The sequence below is a fragment of the Centrocercus urophasianus genome, unplaced genomic scaffold, assembly GCF_019232065.1.
Source record: "Centrocercus urophasianus isolate 14NV4802_14NV808 unplaced genomic scaffold, USGS_Curo_1.0 seq_15, whole genome shotgun sequence".
NCBI lineage: Eukaryota > Metazoa > Chordata > Aves > Galliformes > Phasianidae > Centrocercus > Centrocercus urophasianus.
Window position 1 is genome coordinate 34,044,793 of NW_024884697.1, and position 21,347 is coordinate 34,066,139.

The window sequence follows — 21,347 nt, forward strand, 5'->3', positions numbered from 1 at the left end:
CTGTAGGAAAGGTCTCAACCAAAAAAAAATAAACAAACATACTCTGCGTTAATTAATGGTATCCCATGCTAATGAAAGTATGGTTTATATCTATGGAATGGAGCATGGATACAGCTTTTATAAATTATGATGTGAAACACAAGGAACATTATACAACCCAGTTATTAATCTTCAGAAGCTCAAGTGTATCAGGCACTCAGCACTATGCCTAATAATGTGACAGAGCACGATTACCAACATAAATCTCACCTATAAGCAGTCCGAGGCTTCAGGGGTCCATCACAGAATTTTTGCTGATCCGGATCACACTTTCCTCCCAGATTTTCCATTTCTCCTCCAAGCTTAATGTCAAAGCTTTTATAATCACTGTCAGGGTTTTCAGCACATCTACTGGCAAAATAATTTGTCTGGTAGATGCGTATGGAGTCATTGTGTTTGTACTCCTGGTAGGAAGGTAATGGGTGCTGCTCATCAGGCTTTGGTCCTTCACTACCTACATCACATGCAGAGAAAGAGAGAAGGTTTACATATCACAGCCATTAACACAGTGCAATACTAGAGACTCAGCGCTGATGGACCAAATCCTTATTATCCAGCTTTTGAGCCAAGCAAGTGAAAAAAAATCCCACAAATTGACAACAGTGGTCTACTGTATGCAGAGAAAAAACACACAGGAAATGACAGGAGTTTGCTGAAAGAAAACCTGCAATAGCATGCAGAAGACTTGAGTAGGCAAAAGCCTAGCAATGAGTAGTCCCTTTCTACAAGAGCTCTACAAACTGCTCAGGCATGACAAAGTAGATAGTGGAAATATTTCCTCTGCTGGTTTTTTTTTTTTTTTTTTTTTTTTTTTTTTTTACCTAAGAGCTGATGGACAGACATCTTAAGAAACTTTATTAAGAATCATAAAATACCAGTGTACTGATATATGAAGCTGCTTCAAAAACCAGTATTAACTGTCAAGACATCCATTTGCATTGTCACATATAGGTCAATGACAGAAAAGGAGGCTTACATACATACTGCAAGGACTATTTCTGCTCTGTTCTGTGTGTAAAGTCATGTTCTTCAATAAGCAAACTCCACCTGGATCATGCTACTTTTTCCTTCTCTGTGTGGCTTACTGGAGTTCTCCAAGGGGTTGTCTTAGTCGTTCCCCCTTACAACTAAGCTACTTTTTGAGATCTGGGCACAGCAAGGCAGTTTATTCTATGTTCACTCTCAACAGCATCCATCATCCAACATAAGTCTTCTGCTGTGGAAACTTTCTGATCTTATATGAGAGTATCTCCTAGAGTACAGAACCTAACTACCACTTCTGGCTAGGCTCTGCAGTCGCTACTAACCCTCAGAGAGGAAGACTGCTTAAAATCCCAGGCTAGGGAGCCCTTCAGTGAAACTCAGCAACTATATAAGAAATTATTTTGCTGTGTAGTGATGAGGGTGTACATCTGCATGTAAATCATATATGATTTATAGCCTATAGGCTATGGAGAGAATGGTATTAAATGATACTTACCATCAGCCTCTCTGACAACCACGGTAAAGTACTTCACAGCTCCATTAGTATCACTAAACCAGCTGCAGTTAAAAGTAAAGTTGATGGAGGATTTGGTAATCAGCACCTCTTTTTTGTTTACTCGTATGTCTGGAGGTGGCTGAGGGGGACCTGAGAAATGAAACAAAAGAAGAAAAAGAAAAAAAAGGAAAAGCATTACCTTTGTATTCATTGTGAGCTATACCTAGAAAAGGAAATGCAATTTTGAATAAAGTTCAGATGACTGGACCCAAGTTTCTGATGATATTCTTTTGCAGTTAAGAAAATGTCTTCACCTCCCACAGGGAAACTGCCAAAGGATGAAACAAGCCAATGGTGAGTCGACCATAATAACAGTGGCAGCTCCTCAGCAGGAATTCCTGCAGAAACCCACTTGGAAATGCATTAAAGTCTTGCTAAATCTATGAAATCAGAATTTGCAGCTGCTAAAGATGACACAAGTTTAAACCAGGTATATGGAAGCCAGTTAGCCCACTCACTAAAAGACGTTACCTATTTTAAGCATCTAAATTTCTGTTTCCCTTTCCAAATGAACAGCAATGAGTCACACACAGCATTGAACTACAAAATACCATTTTGCAAACTGATTCCAGAATTTCTTCAGGAAGCATTCTTTGTATGATAGAAAACTATACCTTAAACAGTGGCATAGCAGAATTAAACTGCAAAGCAAAGTAGCAGGGATTTTAAAGATCTACATTGTGGAACGATTTAAAAATCTGTTCCACTGCAATTTGATTGTGTGCACAGAAAAAAAAACACTTCAAACACACAAGCAGGTGGCTGAACTTCAAAAGGTTTCAGACAGGAAAAAGAACCAAAAATTCACATTTTTATGGTACTTAGTTAAGCCTCTTAAATCTATAAAGCCAGGCTGTAATTTTTAGGAAGAGCTGTGTTTCCTTGGGGTAGAGCTAAGAGTTGTAACTAAAAGTTCCATGCACTGGCCATTGTGGAGTTCAATTTCTAACCAACACATGCAGTGGCTTATTGCTGCTCACTGTCTCCTTTCACAGCAATTCTGCATTCCACTTACGGTCAATCATTGTGATGGTGCTGTCTTCAACTACTTCACTTGTCATATCTGCAGAATGCACCTTGATGGACACCAGGTAGCGCTTGTGGGGAACAAGGGTCATTATATTGAGCAGAGTTTTGTCTTTTTCTATCCTTTTAGAAAATTCCACTTCCCGAGTGTCCAGTTTTTTGCACTCAACACTATATCCATCAAAGTCAGAATCAGGAGGAGTCCAGGAACATGCAATGGCAGTAGAAGTCTGGGGCCGACAATGAAGACTTTGAATCTTGTCTGGTTCTATAAAAATGTGGAGAAATTTAAAATCAGTGAGAAAAGGGACAGGCATCAAACACTCACCCTGTGGCTCGGGTAGCATCCCTAGATTCAATATCAACCACATAATCAGAGCAGGAGGCCAGGAGCCAGAATTCCTCTCTCCCACAGATATGCACTTCCTGATTACTGGGCAAGGCAGGCTAGCTCATTTCAGCCATCTGAAATTGGAGCTAGTGACATTGGTTTCAGCAGATTTATGAAGTAATTAAAACTTGAGCAAGTAATTTTGTTTGTTTTCACTATTAACAGAAACACTGCAAAGCAATGGATTTCTAATATTGTGCTGCAATTTATTTGGAGGTTACACCTGATTATCAGTGTCAGTCAGTTCTGATACCATTATTTTACGACTGATCTGGTTTGCTGGATAGGACGTGGTGTGTCCTTATTGCTAAAGCATACCACAGAAGTATGCTTTGTCCATGTCACACTGGAATATCACAGAACATGACATATAGCAAAAACGGGATTTCTCCTTCAGATGGTGGGCACCTACCTACATTTAAGCAGTCAAATACAGGTCAAAACTATGTTGTCATTTTTAATTACAATAATGAATGAAGTCTAAAGGGCTATTAGCTTAGTAAACATAGGTGTGACATTTGACCCCATGTGACATGAAAGTTTCCATGGCTGTTATTTTTACAATTCTAGATCACTTCTACAAATGAGTCGACTGCTGAGGCTTCTAAAGACAGCTAGAGTTGATGAAGATCCACAAGCACTGACTGCCAGAAATGCAGAACAACGAAATACTCTGCTTCCAGTTTTAAATCTCGTACAGCAGGGTTCCACTCATCCTCTCCAATTGTTCAGACACTGATGAGTTCAATGTTCTACTGTCCTTAGACAGAAAAGTTTGGTTATTCAGCCTTCTTGTATCCCTGAAACTGACTGATTCAGACTCTGTAACCAAACAGCTCTGCTCTGGATGTGACGTTTGCAAATGTATGCCTGTTTTAAATCTTTAAACACTTGACCTTGCACACAGCAAGGGATTATTTCAGAGTTCAGCAGAATTCATCGCCAGTCACTCATGAATTTATTAATGGAAATTACTGACTGTGAAAGGAACTAGTAAGATTTAACAGCTTTGCAACTTCTCCAGCTGAGTGTTAGGGTGCAATGGATATAATTACTTACTGGTTCTCACACTTTCAGACTGTGACTGACTGTATGTCTTCCAGCTGTCACCACTGACCGTTCTGACACTGAACTTATAGAGCCTTCCAGGTCGCAGGCCATAGATGATGCGTACTTTTGATTTGCTGCTGCTGTAGGGATTGAATACTGTGAGGGGATCCTTTGGGAGCCACTGCAACTCAAAATCATCATAGTCTGTCCAGTCTGGAGGACCCAGCCATGTGACTGATAGAGAAGTGTTTGCAACATCAGCGAACGACACAGCGTTAGGAGGGCTGGGTGCTACACAAAAATAAAATAAAATAAGAGACTGACTCTTACTAAACTTTTACACAAAACAAAGAAGATGAAACACAGTGAAAAACAGTGCTGAACAAAATCACAGGTTTAATACCCTCTCAGATGTTCTTTATCTTTTAGATGTTCAGTGACTCCTGTAACAAATTGTTCCTCAGAAAACGGCTGTTGCATAGTTGTGAAATGATAATGAATCCTGTAGAAATGACTAATCAAAAATTTCAGAGCTCTTGAGTCGTACCTGTTCTTCCTTCAGCATTTGCTGTATTGATCAGGTCACCGCTGTGAGTCACCACAACCAGAGTGTACTTTCTGCCAGGAACAAGCCCCTGGAAATGCCACTCTTTCAGGTCTTTCCCCTGCAATGACTCTTTCTGCGTCCCATTTGGGTTGTAAAGATTGAACTCATAAAAGTCAACATCTCCGGCTGCTGGACTCCAGGTGAACCACAGACTGTCTGTCATGTTTCTATTGGACGCCTTGAGACCAACAACTGGAGCTGGTGCTGAAAAAAGGGGGTGGATATTAATTTACAGAGAACATCCTTGCAGAGGAGAAGCAACAAGACAAAACAGACCTTATCCTTAGATACAGATATAATGGTTTCATGTAATGACAGTCACGTAGCAATCTAGACAGGCAGAACAGTTGGCCAAAACCCTAGGAAGCTTCAGAAGTACATCTCAACAGTTTGCTTTCTTATTTAGATCTTCCACTGTCCCCAGAAGGGGTAGAAATGTTCATAACAGATGGTTTTGCAAATGTTAAGCAGCTTTCTCCTAGTCAGTATCTGGAAACATCCAATTCTGAGGCAGCTGAAGAAAGTCTGCTGCTGTTCAGCAGTGGTGCACAGATGTTACCATACAGAGGCTTAGAGGATAAAGAAAGGCTTCAGAGATGTCAGATCTGCTAGCGCTGCTTAGGAAACTGCTTCCCATGTGTGACTGAGAAAATGTGGAGCTGCAGCCAGAACTCACCATGGGAAAGAAGTTTTATTTCACTGATAGACTGTCTACTCTATTAATCCTACTTTCTTTGCCTTTTCGCCTTTTCCACTTACAGACCAGCATTGCTTTTTGAGTAGAAGATAGGTGTTCTCCTTTAAAGCTCACACATCACCACTGCGATACCCATCTGCTGACCTCAGTACCTGGTGACTATAGTACAGTGCAGATAACAAACTTCTCTGCTACATTTTTCCTTTTGTAAACACACCACTCAGAATTTTTCCGCTTATCTGTCTAATGCTCTTCACATGTAAGAAAATATTGATACTTCTAACAGTTGCCCTAATCTACATGAGCACCACACTCAGACTACCTCAATGGATGCTCTCGTGAGCACTGCACTGGAGGCAGATTTTCTCACATGTCCTTACCTGTTCTCCCAAAGACAGATGATTCATTAGTGAGGTCTCCGCTGTGGGTAACAATCACCATTCGATACATCCTGCCTTGCCGCAAGTTCTGGAATGAACACTGCTGAAGGTGCTGCTCTCCTGAAATCCTGTCGTGAAGGGACTTGTCTGGGTTGTACAGGAAGATGTCATACGAATCAAGCTCTCCTTGTGAGGTGGTCCAGCTGAAGGACAATTGGTCAGTGGTATTCTCTGTGACCTTCAGATTTGTGACAGCTGCTGGAACTGAAAAGAAGGATAAATGCAAGGGTAAGAATCAAGGCGTCTATCCACTAAGCTGAACCTTTAATAAGTAACTGCTCATGGTTGTAATACATTTTAGTTAAGCCACAAGTAGCCAGTTAATGTCAACAGCAACTTTCAGAAACAAGGGAAGAGCATTTATGAGGTGCCACTGAGTTTCTCCAATACAATATTTGGATTCCCCACTCTGTTCTCTGCTCACACAGAACTGTCCTTTCATTTCTACAAAAAGCTTTTCTAGAATAAAGACTGCAAGGCTTGGCTCAAAGTTTAAAGATGCATATTCACGTCAAAACCTGTGCTAAGAGCCTAGAGACTGTGAATGAGAAATTTTGTAACAATCAAGAATTCAGGTCATTCCATAACAGACAGACTGAGGGAGGTACTTCACTGTTTGGTATAGCATTCTTACTGTGAAACTGTGTCCACCTTTTATGCAAACAAATTTCAGACACACATATGAAGCACATAACAGGAAAAATGGTACATAAGCAGCTGGAGTTGCTCTTACCAAAAGATTTTCAGTATCAAGATACACAGACAATTCATGTAGTTAATGTTATCATACTGAGGAAACCATAAATAAATTGAGATATTATAATTACCTGTTCGCCCAACAGTTTCTGCTCGTTTACTGAAGAGTCCACCACTGACTGTCAAAACATGTATTTTGTACTTCTTGCCAGGTAACAAATCTTCAAATTTGTGCTGTTTGGCAGTAGCTGGCTCTGATTTGTTGTTCAGGAGGACTCCTTGCTCATTCAAGAGCAGAATGTCATATCTTTCAGCTACACCAGGAGCTTTCTGCCAGGTTACTAACAAGGAATGACTGCTGTAAGCATGATCAGCTAACAACTCCTGGACAGAGGCGGGAACTAGAAGCAACAATTAAATGTGAACATTACCAGATGAAATATGGACCATGCAGTACACAATTCTGACTAATTAATAGAGATTATTTTTAAAAATTTGTATGTTCATTCATGAGAAAAGAGATGGGTGTCTGTGCACGTATTTGCATAAGTAAATAATTCCTAGACATCAGAGTATCATGGATGTCTGAGGTGGCATAAAGAGCAAATTATACACCTAAATTATCATGAAAAGTGTGAGATGGAGCATGACCAAAAACTGACTAGCCGAAATGGACAAGAAAGATATTATGGAAAAGAATTGAAAAACAAAGAAGTGGTAAATTGGTTCAAAATAGTGGCACAAAATAGGAAATATGAACTAGCCACTGCCGCACAAAAGTTAAGGCCACAGTAAACATTTTGGTAGGTAACAGAGAAGGTGGATTTAAAACAAATTGTTCCTCTGCTTTTGTGCCATGACAAGCAGAATTTTGGGGCATCATACTGTCTTAACAATCTTGACCACTGCTGGCACACAGTATTTGCATCTTGCAGATGCATATGCTGGATAGATACAAGCACAAGACTGGGAAGAGATGAAATTTTGTTCTTCCTAACAAGACACATTTTGGGCTGTCAATCTGAATCCCATACACCTTTACCCAGGTAAAACAACTCATGTAAAAGTTCTCAATGGCATTAATGGAATTACACCCAAGTAGCTTCTGGGAAGATATAAAGTTACTTGCTCCTCGTCTCAAAAGAAACTTACTAGTTCTCCCAGAAGCTGCTAAGCTGTTGTGTAAGGCACCACTGTTCGACTGCACCACCACCCGGTACTGCTCCCCAGCTTCCAAATCATGAAATGTATGCTCAGAGACATCTTTGGAGACACTCCTGGAATCAAGCTGATGGTTTTGCTGAAATATAGTCACTGTGTAGGAATCAACATCTCCACTTCCAGGTGTCCAGTTCACTTTCAGGCTGTCTGTCATACCATTAGGTGAAACGTGTATGTTTCTCACTGCACTTGGAACTGAAAATAAATAAAATAGAACACAAAGACACCTGCTCACAAAGTTCCTGGTTCATTCAAGTTTTTGAGTCCTGTTTTTTTTTTTTTATGACTACAATAAACACTTCAGAGTACAAAGAGCGTTCATGAGTACAAGTAATTGCACTCACAGGTAAACACAGGTAAAGCTGAAAATATTTGTGTAGGACTGTGATGTCACAGAAAAGCAACTCCATGTGTTTATAGCAATAGTAAAAAAAATTAAGTAGGTCAAAAAGAAAAGAAAGTGTTTTAACATTCCTTTAAATGGATAAGCTCCCTGTTTTTACAATGATACTTCACAGACCTTCAGGAAAATCAAAGCCCCTTGTGTACATTTAATTAGTTAGCCATTTTGCAGTACATTTAATTAGTTAGCCATTTTGCAGCTAAAATCTCACCTACACATTGTAGGTAGGTAAACAGAGGTGTAAAACAGCTTAATTGATTTAGCTAGAGATACTAAGCAAACAACTGGCATGCATGAGAATAAAAGAAACCCTAACACTGACATTTTAATACTGATGTACTGGTGTGGTTTTCAGTGAGATCTCCCGTGTTCATGATGTGTTACAGGAGCTCAAATAAGATCATGGTTCAGCCTTGATTCTCTGTGCATCATTTTTCTGCTAGAAAAGTCCCAACACAAGTTCTAAATACCACATTCCTTCTTACTTGTCAGGCCTTCTATGAAAGTAGCACGTTGTGCATCTCCACTGATTGTCAAGACAAGAATTTTGTATAGACGTCCTGGAGTCAGAGCTGTGAACCAACACTCCTCGATGGTGTTCCCAAGGAAAATGGGTGGGAAGATCTTCATATCATTGTAGAGGAGCTGGATCTCATATTTATCAACATCACCCTCAGCCTTTGACCAGGTTACCTGCAGATCTTCTGTGCTTCTGTTACTAAGAGTCAGTTCCTTCACCGACTCCGGCACTGAATAGGTGAAAAGAAAGGAAAACTTCTCAGTACTTCTTAAAACATCATAACAAACAACAGATAAAAGCTCAGAGGCCATATTCCTGAGCTAAAACTTTCCATTCAGTTCCTCAGGAAAAACAATAGATTGCTCTTAATTTAAAGGCTTGTTGTTTGTGGTCTGCACTATATACAACACTGAAAGGTCCCCTTTCAGAAAAGGGAGCCCACAATCTATCCTCTTTAAAACAAACTCACAAACAAATAATGGAGCTGGCACAGAGTTTGCACTGCCAAAAGAACTTGAGAAGCATCCTTATGTACAGCAAACACGGTGCAAAGAGTTCTCAGCTAGTGGAGATCTAAGGAAAGCTTTGATGCAGCACCATGCTGCGCAGTTCCTGACTCCTGCCAGATGCAGGTCAGTTATTCTTGCCCAGCACTGCATCTATGTTAATAAACTTGTGTGTCTTAGCATGGCTCATTAGCTTACTTGTATCACTAGGTCAAGACAGTCAGGTTGCACCCAGATACCTATTGGCTCACAACCAGCCACCTTACCACTCATGCCCCACACTATCCAACAATTTCAGACCATGGGAGAACTTGGGAAAAGTAAGGTGTACCTTTTTCCTCTTACATTACCATGACAAGAAAAAATCCGTCTTGTACATTCTGACTTAGCTCATGAATAAGTCCTAAGCTGATGTGGAAATCTGTACAACTCTGTTCCTCAGTTTTCCACGTTTCAAGATTTAGCTTTCCAAGCTCACAGCACAAATCTTTTTATTTTTTTTTCCACTTTTCTCATCTCTAACTTAAAAATCACTCATCAACTCAATATTGGTTTTCATCTTTAGAATGACACAAATTCAAAGAGTCACATTCAAGATTCTTCCTACGTTAAAATAATGCAAAAATTTTAAGAACAAGGTATGGTAAATAAAAGAAAATTCTTAAGCATCTCAGGATGCTTCTGGGATATTTACTTACTTGTTCTGCCAAAAACCCTCTCACTGGTTTCGTATTTTCCACTTCTTGTGCTGACTGTGACACTGTACTGCCTCCCTGGGACCAGATTGGTGAATACACATTCATTTTCATCCTTTGGGACACTTTTTGTTTGGATGAAATCATTGTTGTTCTTGATGATCACTTCATAACTATCAAAAGATCCAGAGGCATGTAGCCAAGACACCTTCAAATAGTCACTTCTGGCTGAATTGCTGACAGTAAGTCCTTGAACACCCGAAGGAACTGAAAGGAAAAAGAAACAAAATTAAAGATTCAGAAAGCAGTCACTTCTTTAAGTAAAAGGAGTCTCTGTAGTGGATTATATTCGTGGTAATTACCAGACATTTCCAAGGAAGTTGCACAACGCCTACAACACGGATTTAAGCAATACTCTAACCTTCTAAAATCATAACTGGACAGTTTCCAGTCTGGTTCACATCGTATGTCAATGGTCTCCTTTTCCAATTTTCAGTCTTAGCGAACAACTGTGTCAGTTTTGCTTACAGCAGAGTTCCACACGTTGACACTGAATTTGCTTCTCCTCATTTGTATGGTTGTCGCTTGGATTTTCACTTATGTTGTGAGAAAGCTAAAATAGCACTTACTGCACTAACTTAGTAGTCTTTGTGATTTTAACACTCCTTACCATGCTTCCTTTATTCTACTGGTTTACAAAGTATAAAGTCCCAGTCTTCATCTTTGAGGAAGTTTTGAAAAGTTTTCCATCATTATGGTCACCCTTCTCTGAAATTTCTCTGAGCATTGCACAATCAAAAACAACATGGAAGTAACATGGATGTTACTCATTTATGTGACACCATACTAACATTTCAGTAGTTAGCTCCTATTCCTTGCTTTCAGCATCTGCATAACTTATCTGGGAGATGTTCTGCAGAACGCATTTCAAGAGTCAGGTAGAAGACTTAAGAGCAAGAAAATGCATTTGAGACATAACATACATGATTTCTGATCATTCACAAGAACTGACACTCAACTTCTATTCACACTAAGATCATTCTGTATGACAAAAAGCAGCAATAGGGACAATAAGAATAAGACAGTCAGTAAAGTTGTAATTTTGTGGTTTGATTCCCCAGCCCCTAATCATACACTGACAGATATTTGTGTATTACTAATAATGGCTACCCAAAGTTGTTGTGGTGACTGGATTTACTTAAAGGCTCTATTTACCTGTTCGTTCCTGGCCGAAGGAATAATTTTCATACTTCCCACTCTTTGTGGTTATCATCACGTTATAAAGTGTCCCAGGAGTAAGGCTGCTGAAAGAGCACTCACTGAGAGACTTGGAAATGGTGAGAGTCTGAATAACATGGTCATCATGAGATAGTGTTACCAAGTAACTGTCTACATCTCCAGAAGCTGGCAGCCAAGAAACACTGAGGTAGTCACTGCGACCTGAATTATTTACTGTTACTCCAGTCACACTGGAAGGAACTGTGCAACACAAAGGAAAGAAAACAAAACAGAAGAGCTTTAATTAGTCAATTCTTATTGGTGAGGATGCCTGGAACACAACCCTGCAAAATAAGCCACCTGGGAATGTGAGGACTAGCTATGCACTGATTCCCACTCACAAGCAGTCATCTGCTGTTTTGAACACTGAGGGAAGTCTTTGGTGGCACCATCCCAACACTTCCAAAATTCCACAAGATGACATAACTTATGAAAGTGCCGTTCATCACTAGCAGCAATAACTACTGATACTTGTTTAGAGTATGAATGTGTTTCATTTACAATGAGTTCTCTGACGCCTAGTGGCCAAAATATGAATGCAATTTGTTTTTCAAGCAAACAAGGTGAGTTGAAAGTCTCCATGCAGCCGGAACTTCCATCAGTTTCAGGTACAGAACTATCAAGAGTTATTACAGAGGCAGGCTTACACCATAAGTAACTGCTTTATCTTCAGTGGACTCTGATATACTGAACTGACCCCAGTAGAGAAGCTGGTTGTCAGCTATGGTAATCAAAAGTATTAGATTTCACAAAGTATGTACATATATTTTAAAGTCTTTTAATGTTATTCTTCTCCAATGGTTTTTATTTTTCTCTCTACTTGAAGATAGTTATCTTCAAGGAGAACACTGGAACAAACTACAGAATGCCTTGACTTTACCAGCTTCACATAAAGGGTGAAATTGCACCCTCCATTCAGTATCCAAAGAACTGCTACTACATTTCACAGATTATTAAACATACAGAATCTGATGCAATAATAAAATCCATCCCATGCTGCGTAGCAGGGCCTCATAAACAGTAAGTATCACTGGTGGATATTCTTTAATGTTAGAGGGAAAGAACAGGTCATAAGACTCAGATCCAAATTCATCCCACCACCTTCAGGCAGCTAATTTGCATGTCACAAATCGTCCTGTACTGCTACATAGTCAGTACAAGAAGAAAGGCCCTTCCAAGGAGCAATCCACCCACCACAGCTGTACATCGCAAGCATGGCATATTTTTTCTGGGATACAGAATGGTCCTGCTGTAGAGAGTTCCTACTGTAGGCAGAGCAGATAGCTCCACAAAGTAATATAACCTGAATCTGGATCCACAACATGTCTGAGTGTACACACAGGCAGCATGTATTGAAACCCATGTATTTCTGAAGCTGCAGTCCAGTGGCTTATCTGGAAGACCATTCTCTTCAATAAATTTGCTTTCGAAGAATTTAAGAAGACTTGCTGGTGTATTTCTTTTTTACCTGTTCTCCCCTCTGCGATTGTTTGTCTTGAAGATATCCCCCCACTGACAGTGGTGACAACAACTGAATAGAGTCCTCCAGGTTTCAGGGGATAGAAGTGGTATTCATTGGTTTCACTGGGAACAGTTTCATTCTTAATCACAACATTCTCATGAATCAGTAGTACTTGATATGAGTCTACATCTCCCAGTGCTTTTGTCCAGTTGGTGAACAAGCTGTTGGTTGATCCCTGATTTGCCACAGTCAGACCGGTCACTTGGGCTGGCACTGCAAAGCAAAATGTCATTATGTTACTGAAGAGAAACAAAATAAAACACTCACCTCCGTATAACCCAAATTTAGTCAGAATGAGGAAGTACGTTAAAAGAGCTTTCCAATTCGTAGCCAGACTCAACAGGACTAAAAATAACCTGTAGACTGCTTCCTGTCTGATGGGATGTCGTCTAAGGGAAACTATGGCACAGAAATGTCTCTCAGGCTTCAGCACAGCTTTTCTTAGTCAGACCTAAATGCCTCAAGATCAGAGATCTGGAAGAGGCAGCATGTTATAAATGCCATTAAACAAAAGCCATCGATTTAGGAAATCATTTGTTTTTGTGAAGATAATTTCAAATACAGCCTTTCATTCTCCTCTTGCCCTCCTAGTCTTCATCTCTTACTCCTATTAAATGGCAAACCAATTTGATGAATGCCTCAGACAGTCATCTGTACTTCAAAGAACTCTGTGTCAAGATTCTTTCATTTCATGGGGTAATGAGATAGAGGGTTTTGTTTTACTCTTTATGCCAGAAATTTACAAGATTATAGCTTTAAACAAACAAGACTTTTATTTAATATATAACTCAGATCATAAAGGAAAAAAGAAGTACAGAAAGAAATATTTAGCAGAAATTCTCCTCAAAATACTGTTACTTCTGCTTATATGACCAATTATAACTGAAATAAATAGTCCTTTTGCTTCGGAAAATATGATTGTAAGCTTCTTGTTTCATATCAGCTTTTTTGCATATGAAGTACTGGATTAGCTATCATCAATAAAAACTAGAAAATCAGGCGCACAGCTGAAAAAAAGGCCAATAAACTAGAAACAGAAGTCCCACTTTTTTTCTAACACTGTCACAACAACATAATGAGATCCAACAAAACACAGAAGTGACAGATTTCTCTGCTAAAGATACTTTTATCATTATCTCAGGCTTCACCAAAAGCTGACCAACCTATGTAAGACCTATTATGACACATTTAGAGCATTACTTTGAAAGTCAAGCAGTTTGTCCTACTGAGAAGAAGATTCAGAGGCCTGGAATGCTTGTTGAGACCTGTATTTAAATTCATTGATGTTCCTCCTTTATTGCTTTGAATGTAATCCTGACACATTACCCGTGTGATGTGTTTTCAGGCACTGATTTGCATTAGTGAAGTGGTACACTGTAACCTCTATGCTTAAACAGGCTGTTTAAAGGGGCATTAGGCAGAACGAAGTATAGCCCCAGCTATTCAATCACATACCAGAGAAATTAAACTTTAAGTCAAACTCTTAAGGAATTGGAAGGAGTTGCAACACTTCAGTAAGGACCATATCAAGTTGTAGGCATGATTAGATTCATATACCAGCAGCTTGCTTTCTCTTGGGCTTTGCCAGACCAAAGCAATATTTTAAGACTTTGTTATCACTGGAGAATGCATAAGTCAAGCAGAGCAAAGGAACACATATGGTTTAAAACTTCCACACGTGCACAAAATTAGCACCCTGGAGGGGGTGGGAATGGGACTTCACTTGTGTCACAGTCATCATTCTAAGTAACAGATACGGAGTTTGGAATTAGATGAGCGGAGAGAATCAAAATATCTTTCCAAGGTCACATATGCTTTTTGTCTGTCAACCTTGGAATGTTCCCCCTAAATCAACATTTTCCTTCATGGTATTTTTCCAGATGATGCATGCTTTCAATCAAGGAAGTGACCTTCCCTAAGATATGCAGTGAACATTGTTCTTCTTATATGGAATCTTTTGTTAATGTAGATTGATCTGATATGACATAATATTTCAGAGAACAGTTTTGCCAGAAATTACATATCTATTTTCCCAAAACTTTTAAATAAATACTGCAAGATATCCAGAAGTCAGAATGAGAGACTAGAAATGTAGCTCTTCTGCTGAAAAAGCAAACGTGAATTGAAGAGTTTTGATATTTAGACACTGAATTCATCCAGTTCACTACAAGGCAATCAAAGCAGATGACAGTTAACAGAAGTAAAGACCAAAATAGATCGGCAGGACAGTACCTGTTCTTCCTTCCACTGAAGTCCAATTACTTAAGATCCCACTGATGGTAGTGATTGTTGCTGTGTATTTTCTTCCAGGTACCAACTCGTTGAAAGTAAATTCTTTAGCTTCTTTTCCAAGCCCTTTTTTTATGACAGTAAGATCTCTGTCTCCCAGTGAAACCACATAGCTGTCCCATTCTGCAACAGGGGTCACCCACATGACACTAAGCGAAGATTCATTAGCATGCTTTACACGCAGCTGGAGAACAGGCTCTGGAGCTGCAGAAGTACATAAATATCAAAAGAACATGCCTTGTAGTAAACATATGTACATATCTCAAGCTGCTGTAAAGAATCAATCTAGAAATGTAACAGTAATAGAATTAATGAAGAGGAGATTCTTTACCTTTCTTAGGAAACCTGTCTTTACAAATACAGTATATGTGCTGTTCTTTCAGCAACGGGCTGTGGCAGCAGATTTCAGCAATGCATTATGGATACAATTCTAAGGCTTAAAGGTTTAAACTTATGCTAGGATATATATTATAGTGTGAATTCAGTGAAGTCAGTAAGCCTGCTCTGGAACCATGGATGTTAGACCAGGCTATAAAACTTTTGTACCATAAAACACATCTAGGTCAATTTAGCCGTGACAAACAAGGATGTAAATTACAGGGTCAGAGTGACATTGATTCTACGCTAGTTTTTATCTCAGTGAAGTTGGGAGTGACTTCAAATTTACAGTTGTATAGAAGAAGAAATTGACCTTTCTGCAGTGAATTTGTTAAGTGTGCATACGTGCATGCACTCACAAACACAGAATGCTTGTCACCAGTAACACCACAAACTAAAGTTTTGTGTAATTCATACCCAAGTAAGCAAGATGGTTGATCAAATTGGTGAGAAGTTAGAGGAAAATTTCAGTTCTGCAGCTTCTACTAGTTTTGCCATTACGCAAAATCAACAAAATGAAATCCTCATGGAGTGGTAAGTAAGGGCACAGCAGGAAAGATGGCTATCAGAAAGGATGAGGATGAAGTTCGGTGGTCCCATCTTATCACACATTCTCCTGTGAGGTAAGACTCAGCCTAGACTCCTGCTTGACACTCCTTCTTCTCCAAGTTTTCCTGTCCTCCAAGCTGCACTTTTTTGTGTTCACAGAGCAGAACAATTAACAATTAATTTCTTAAGTTGGAAGCAACCAGATGTGGCTTTGACCAACATGCTCCAAAAAAATCCATTAATGTCACTGCAGTGCATACGGATTTCTTTTGGAAAAGCTGACTTAAACTAACACCATTTTCAAGAACAAGAATTAGGATATTACAGAATAGCCAGTCTAATGTACACTTTAGCCAGCATTAGTTAACACTGTTGATACTAATTAGTCATCCAGATTTGCAAGGAAACCAGTTTCCCACTGACTGTACTGGTGAACAATTCAAGAAGTTCTGTACTGCTGTATCTGAAGAACTACAGAGGGTGCCTGTAACATACAAAACGTAACTGCAATGTTGTGCATCTAGAGTTATGCCTCAGTCTTGACAGAACGGTGATTTTCCAAAAGTTTCATTAATGTATTTATCATGAAAATAACTCCTGAAAGTTTTCACAGAAGTGCTAACATAACTATTTTTGTTGCTTACAATGGAGCTTTTTAAAGTTTATTAATTGTAACATTTATTTCTAGACTCCCAAGCACTACATCTTTCTGACTGTCCACAGTCAGAAGTTTTGTATTTTCATGCCTCCCAGATAAGCACACTGACCTGTTCTCCCCGTGCAGCTAGCCTTGCTCTGCAAATCACCACTCTCCACAATGACCTCAACTTCGTACTGCCTGCCTGGGATGAGGCCCACATCATGGACGAGGTGCTCGGTCACGTTCTTTCCCAGGGTGGTGTTGAGCACCAGGGCAGAGCGGTTCCAGAGGAGCAGATGGTACCGCTCCAAGTCTCCCACAGGGGGCAGCCAATTCACTCGCAGAGTCCTCAGCCAGCCACCTCCACCGGCTTTCAGGTCAGAAACCTTCTGAGGAACTGAAACACAGAGATGGAGAAAGTCATTTCCAAGTGGGGGATTTCAGGCAAGACATAACTGGACACTGACACGACATGCCTCAGAGCACAGCTACTGTGTACAGCTACTGTGCACAGATCAGTTTAAGCAGCCTGAGGAGTCTTGTAGCAAAAGAAGGTGCTCTTTTTGAAGACATTTATATTCTTCCCCCTGCACAAATCACTCCCATTTTCACTCTTGGTTTCTGACAAAAGAAATTCTCTTCTTAGCATAGGGAAAATCTCCCCCGTGCACCTCTAAGATGCATCCTGCAGGTTTCAGTTAGCTTCCCAGCTGTTCCCTGGAGTTAATTAAGTTTACTTAGAAATTGTATATCAATTTTTTAAGTTAAGGCCAAATTTCCATCACTACAGACCAAACTGTGGTCTCAACAACAGAAATGCAAAGCCTAACAGCTTCTTCCACAAATGCTTTGTGTGTCCTGGACCAAGGCAAAAAGGTCCTAACCTCAGTTCATTACAGCATTCACTCACTCCACTTGAAGGATCCTGAACTTGCTCAGTCTTCCTGCCCTTCTGCTGTTGATCTCACTGGAATAGGGCTCTGGCAGCCCTGACTACTGAAACTTTTCTAATTTTCATGGAATAATTAAATAGTAACTACATCAAGCAGATACTGTTAGATGCAGATCTTTAGCTCAGGATACCTATAAATTACTGTTAAGACACTCCAAGATGACCATTAGAGCCCTGAGAATTCAATAAATATTAATTGTAAACTGCAAGACTAGAATTGTGCTCTCATTTATGCAATGGCTTAGTTAATACTTAATTACTCAGTACCTAGAAATGATTGAATGATTTCTAACAACAGCACAAACTACTTACCAGTTTCATTTCCCACAGGCATAGCTGGATATCAAACCTAGATCTCTCACATCCCAGAGAACATGGGACATATGTTTCAATTGCTGAGTGAACGGATAAAAGCAGGCCTGTTACACTGGCCTGTAAGGGCATCATTACACCCTTATGATACAAAGCTTCAGCTCCTGAGACATCCATTTTCCTTGCCCCAACATTCCTCAATAGGTTCCATTGGCAGAGGCACTCTCTCAACACAGCATGACATATATTATATTCTCTCGTACCCATCTCTCCTTATGAGTTACAGAGGGATCCTAATAGAGTACACCCCTTCAGTGTCTGTAGACCTAAAAGCCAAGATTTATAAATCTTTAGGCCACAAAATGTCTGCTGAGGTGACTGTTTTCAAAGCTCTTGGTGTCTATGGAAAAGACAGCTCAAGGGAAGGAGCTGCACGTGATCAGCACCTTTTGAAAAGGGACCTCTATGTTCCCAGCTTGAAAGTACTGGGTCTAGGTCACAAATTAGGGGATCGCTGGTTTTAGCGATAACCTGAAGCTCTGCCTTCAAAGGGAAGTAAAAGTTAATCCTAATGGTCACTAACGGTAAGCTAGACAAGCAACATCAACATACATAAAACTGGTCCTGCTTTGCACTTTCTGAACTCTAAAAGGGCTTTTCAAGTACCATCCCACTGCATGCCACTGCACTGAGAATGAGGTACAAGCTAGATACGTCAAGGATGATCCTGCCTTTCACAGGGGCTGTTTACTTGCAAATTATAAATATTCTCTAAAACAAATTCTCTCACACACACTGTTCATTGGTTCTGAATTTATTAATAATTTATGTATGTTTTCCTCATCTACTTATATATTTCTTCCATCTAAATTCTACTTGGGTTGCACTGGTGTGGAAATCTTAAGTCTCTGTGGCCAGTAGGGCTGTAGGAGAAGTATGCCAGGGTTTGTCTAATTGAGAACTCATACAAGAGATGCTTGAGAGAAAATTACACTTCTGAAAGAAGACAAATAAAATACAATCCAACTCTACTCAGACTGCTACATGCCTTCCTTAGTCCACACTGCTGTCAGCAAAGAAGGCTAAGACCTAATGTTTTCCCATTTGAGCAAGAGATAGTATTAGAACATGTAAAATTACCTAAAAATCCAATAACAATTTGACTGTGTGCAGACTTCCCTGTATGTAATTCATTTTACATACTATGCTGAGTTGAACGCAAGGCAGGGAACGCTGCAGAACAGTTTTGTAACTGATTCACCCCATTGTAAGATTCCAAAATGCACTATTGTTTCCTGGTCCCAAGGTATGCTGTAGCTGCTTTTGGCTGCCACGTTAACTGTTGCCAAGGAGTTAGTAAGGAGTACTCTAGGAACAATACCGAGCTCTTTATCTTATTTCACCTGGAATCCAAATCATTTTTACTCCTGAAATGATTTTCTTCAAGGACAGCACAGGCAAAAATAGCACTGGTTGAAATGTTCTTACTGAAGCAGAAGACTTACATGTCCTGCCAGTTGCCATCCTATCAGTAAACAGTTCACCACTGATTGTGCGGGCAGTAATCTGATAAAGACGTCCTGGAGTTAGTTTGTCAAAGTGAGTCTCTGTGACTGCTGGCTGTAAAGTTTTGACTTCTTTAACTGCTCTAAGATGAGACAGAGTGATGTTATAGAAATCGACGTTTCCTGAAGGTCTTCTCCACTTAACTTTTAAAGTATCGAAGCTGTCATCATTAGTCACTGTCAAATCTAAGACTTCAGCTGGGGCTAAAAAAAAAGACAATAAGAAAGAATGAGAATAAAACATTTCAACCAAAGTACTTCTCTGTGGAATTAAAAAAAAAAAAAAAAAAAAAAAGCTCTAAATTTTCTTGATTTTGAAGTTCTTAACCTGCTTGGCTTTTTTTTTCCACTAGCTTTTCAGAAGTGCAGCTATTTCATAGAGCTTTTGAGAAGTGCAGCTATTTCATAGTCCAGAGTAAAAAAGGCCATGGATAATATTTTCAGCCCAAATTACAAACTCTAAGTATCAGAGAATCATAGAATCACAAAGGTTGGAAGTCTTTCCAAGATCATCTAGACCAAACACCAATATTTCTCCACTAAACCATGTCCCTTAGAACAATACTCCAGGACCCAGTATTTGGTCTCATTGAACTTCATCCCATTGGCCTCAGCCCAGTGATCCAGCTTATCTAGATCCCTCTGAAAGCCCGTCCTACCCCCAGGCAGATTGACACTTCCTCCCAACTTGGTGTCATCTGCAAACTTACTGAGGGTGCATTCAATCCCCTCGTACAGGTCATCAATAAAGGTATTAAACAAGACTGACCCCAGTACCAACCCCTGGTGAATACCACTCGTGACTGGTCGCCAACTGGATTTAACTCCATTCACTACTATTCTGTGGGCCCAGCCCTCCAGCCAGTTCTTCATCCAGCAAAGAGTGTACCTCTCCTAGCCATGGAGAATCAGGGAGTTAAATCTTTTTCAATGATGTGGAATAACCATGTACTGTCTCGATTCACTAAGAAAGTTGATATAAAAGTTAGATGGACCTTGTAACTTGTAACAGCACTACAGTTAGGCTCAAATTGTTGATAACTTCAAATGCTTGATGGAGCTGACTGTGCTAAGCAGAGCAGTTAAGTCAGCTGTAGACACTTTAAAAGCTAATTTAGCAACTAACTTTGCTGTAATGATAACTTAGGAAGCTAAATTAGCTCATGGAGTCTGTAAATTCCTCTACAACCTTTGAAGAGATACACCTGTCAAGGGTAACTCAGTCATTTCTTATTCTTAAGTACGTTCTAATATTGCTAGATTAGAATCTTAGCTTTTCATTCTGCTGTGAAAAATTCTGAAATCGTACCTGTCCTAACAATTTGAAAAGCAGTGCTCTCCAATTCTGCAGCTTGGGTTATCACAGAAAGGTTATACAGATGTCCTGCTGTAAGCCCAGAAAAAGTGTAAGAAGTCAGAGAATTTTCTTGATGACTCTCATGAACAGTGCCATGATTATCAAGTAACACCAGCCTGTACAGATCCACATGCCCAGAGCCAGGAGACCAAGAAGCATGGATACTGTCTGTCTTGACAATAACCTGGATGTTCTTCACAGGGGATGGCACTGTTGGAATAAAAAAAAAACAAAAAACAACACATGCTTAAGGCCTAGTGGCCATCTCTACAAGATTTACTTTTGAAATACGTTGAGCTTCTTTAGGGTTAGTGAAAATCCCAGACTTAAGGCCAAACAGGTAACAAAGGCAAATGCTTTGTTACGTTAGTCAGTCATGTTTTCTTCACAAAATTGCAGGGGTTGGAAGGGATCTCAAGAGATCAACAAGTCCAAAATGCCTGCCAAAGCAGATACTTTACAATAGGTCACACAGGTAGGTGTCCAGACGGGTCTTCAGCATAGGAGACTCCACAACCTCCCTGGAAAACCTGTTCCAGTGCTCTGTCACCCTTACAGTAAAGTTCTTCTGCATATTGATATGGAACTTCTTATGTTCATGTCCATTTTTAATCTATATCTATCTATCTATCTATCTATCTATATATATATATATATATATACATTGCCTGGTA

The 21,347-nt window shown here is 39.7% G+C and overlaps 1 protein-coding gene across 1 annotated transcript in view; it reads right to left on the bottom strand.

The window, feature by feature from the left end:
* PTPRB (protein tyrosine phosphatase receptor type B) overlaps positions 1-21,347 on the bottom strand; it is a 66,464-nt gene that overhangs the window by 20,345 nt on the left and 24,772 nt on the right. The window contains exons 6-21 of the mRNA XM_042816406.1: positions 20,626-20,883; positions 19,257-19,520; positions 16,615-16,884; positions 14,864-15,124; positions 12,578-12,844; positions 11,047-11,310; positions 9,835-10,098; positions 8,596-8,859; positions 7,639-7,902; positions 6,618-6,887; positions 5,731-5,994; positions 4,594-4,857; positions 4,056-4,337; positions 2,595-2,873; positions 1,520-1,669; positions 250-493 (exon numbers count right to left, since the gene is read on the bottom strand). Of these exons, the coding sequence (XP_042672340.1) occupies positions 250-493; positions 1,520-1,669; positions 2,595-2,873; positions 4,056-4,337; positions 4,594-4,857; positions 5,731-5,994; positions 6,618-6,887; positions 7,639-7,902; positions 8,596-8,859; positions 9,835-10,098; positions 11,047-11,310; positions 12,578-12,844; positions 14,864-15,124; positions 16,615-16,884; positions 19,257-19,520; positions 20,626-20,883 (4,129 nt within the window). The remainder of the gene's footprint in view (positions 1-249; positions 494-1,519; positions 1,670-2,594; positions 2,874-4,055; positions 4,338-4,593; positions 4,858-5,730; positions 5,995-6,617; positions 6,888-7,638; positions 7,903-8,595; positions 8,860-9,834; positions 10,099-11,046; positions 11,311-12,577; positions 12,845-14,863; positions 15,125-16,614; positions 16,885-19,256; positions 19,521-20,625; positions 20,884-21,347) is intronic.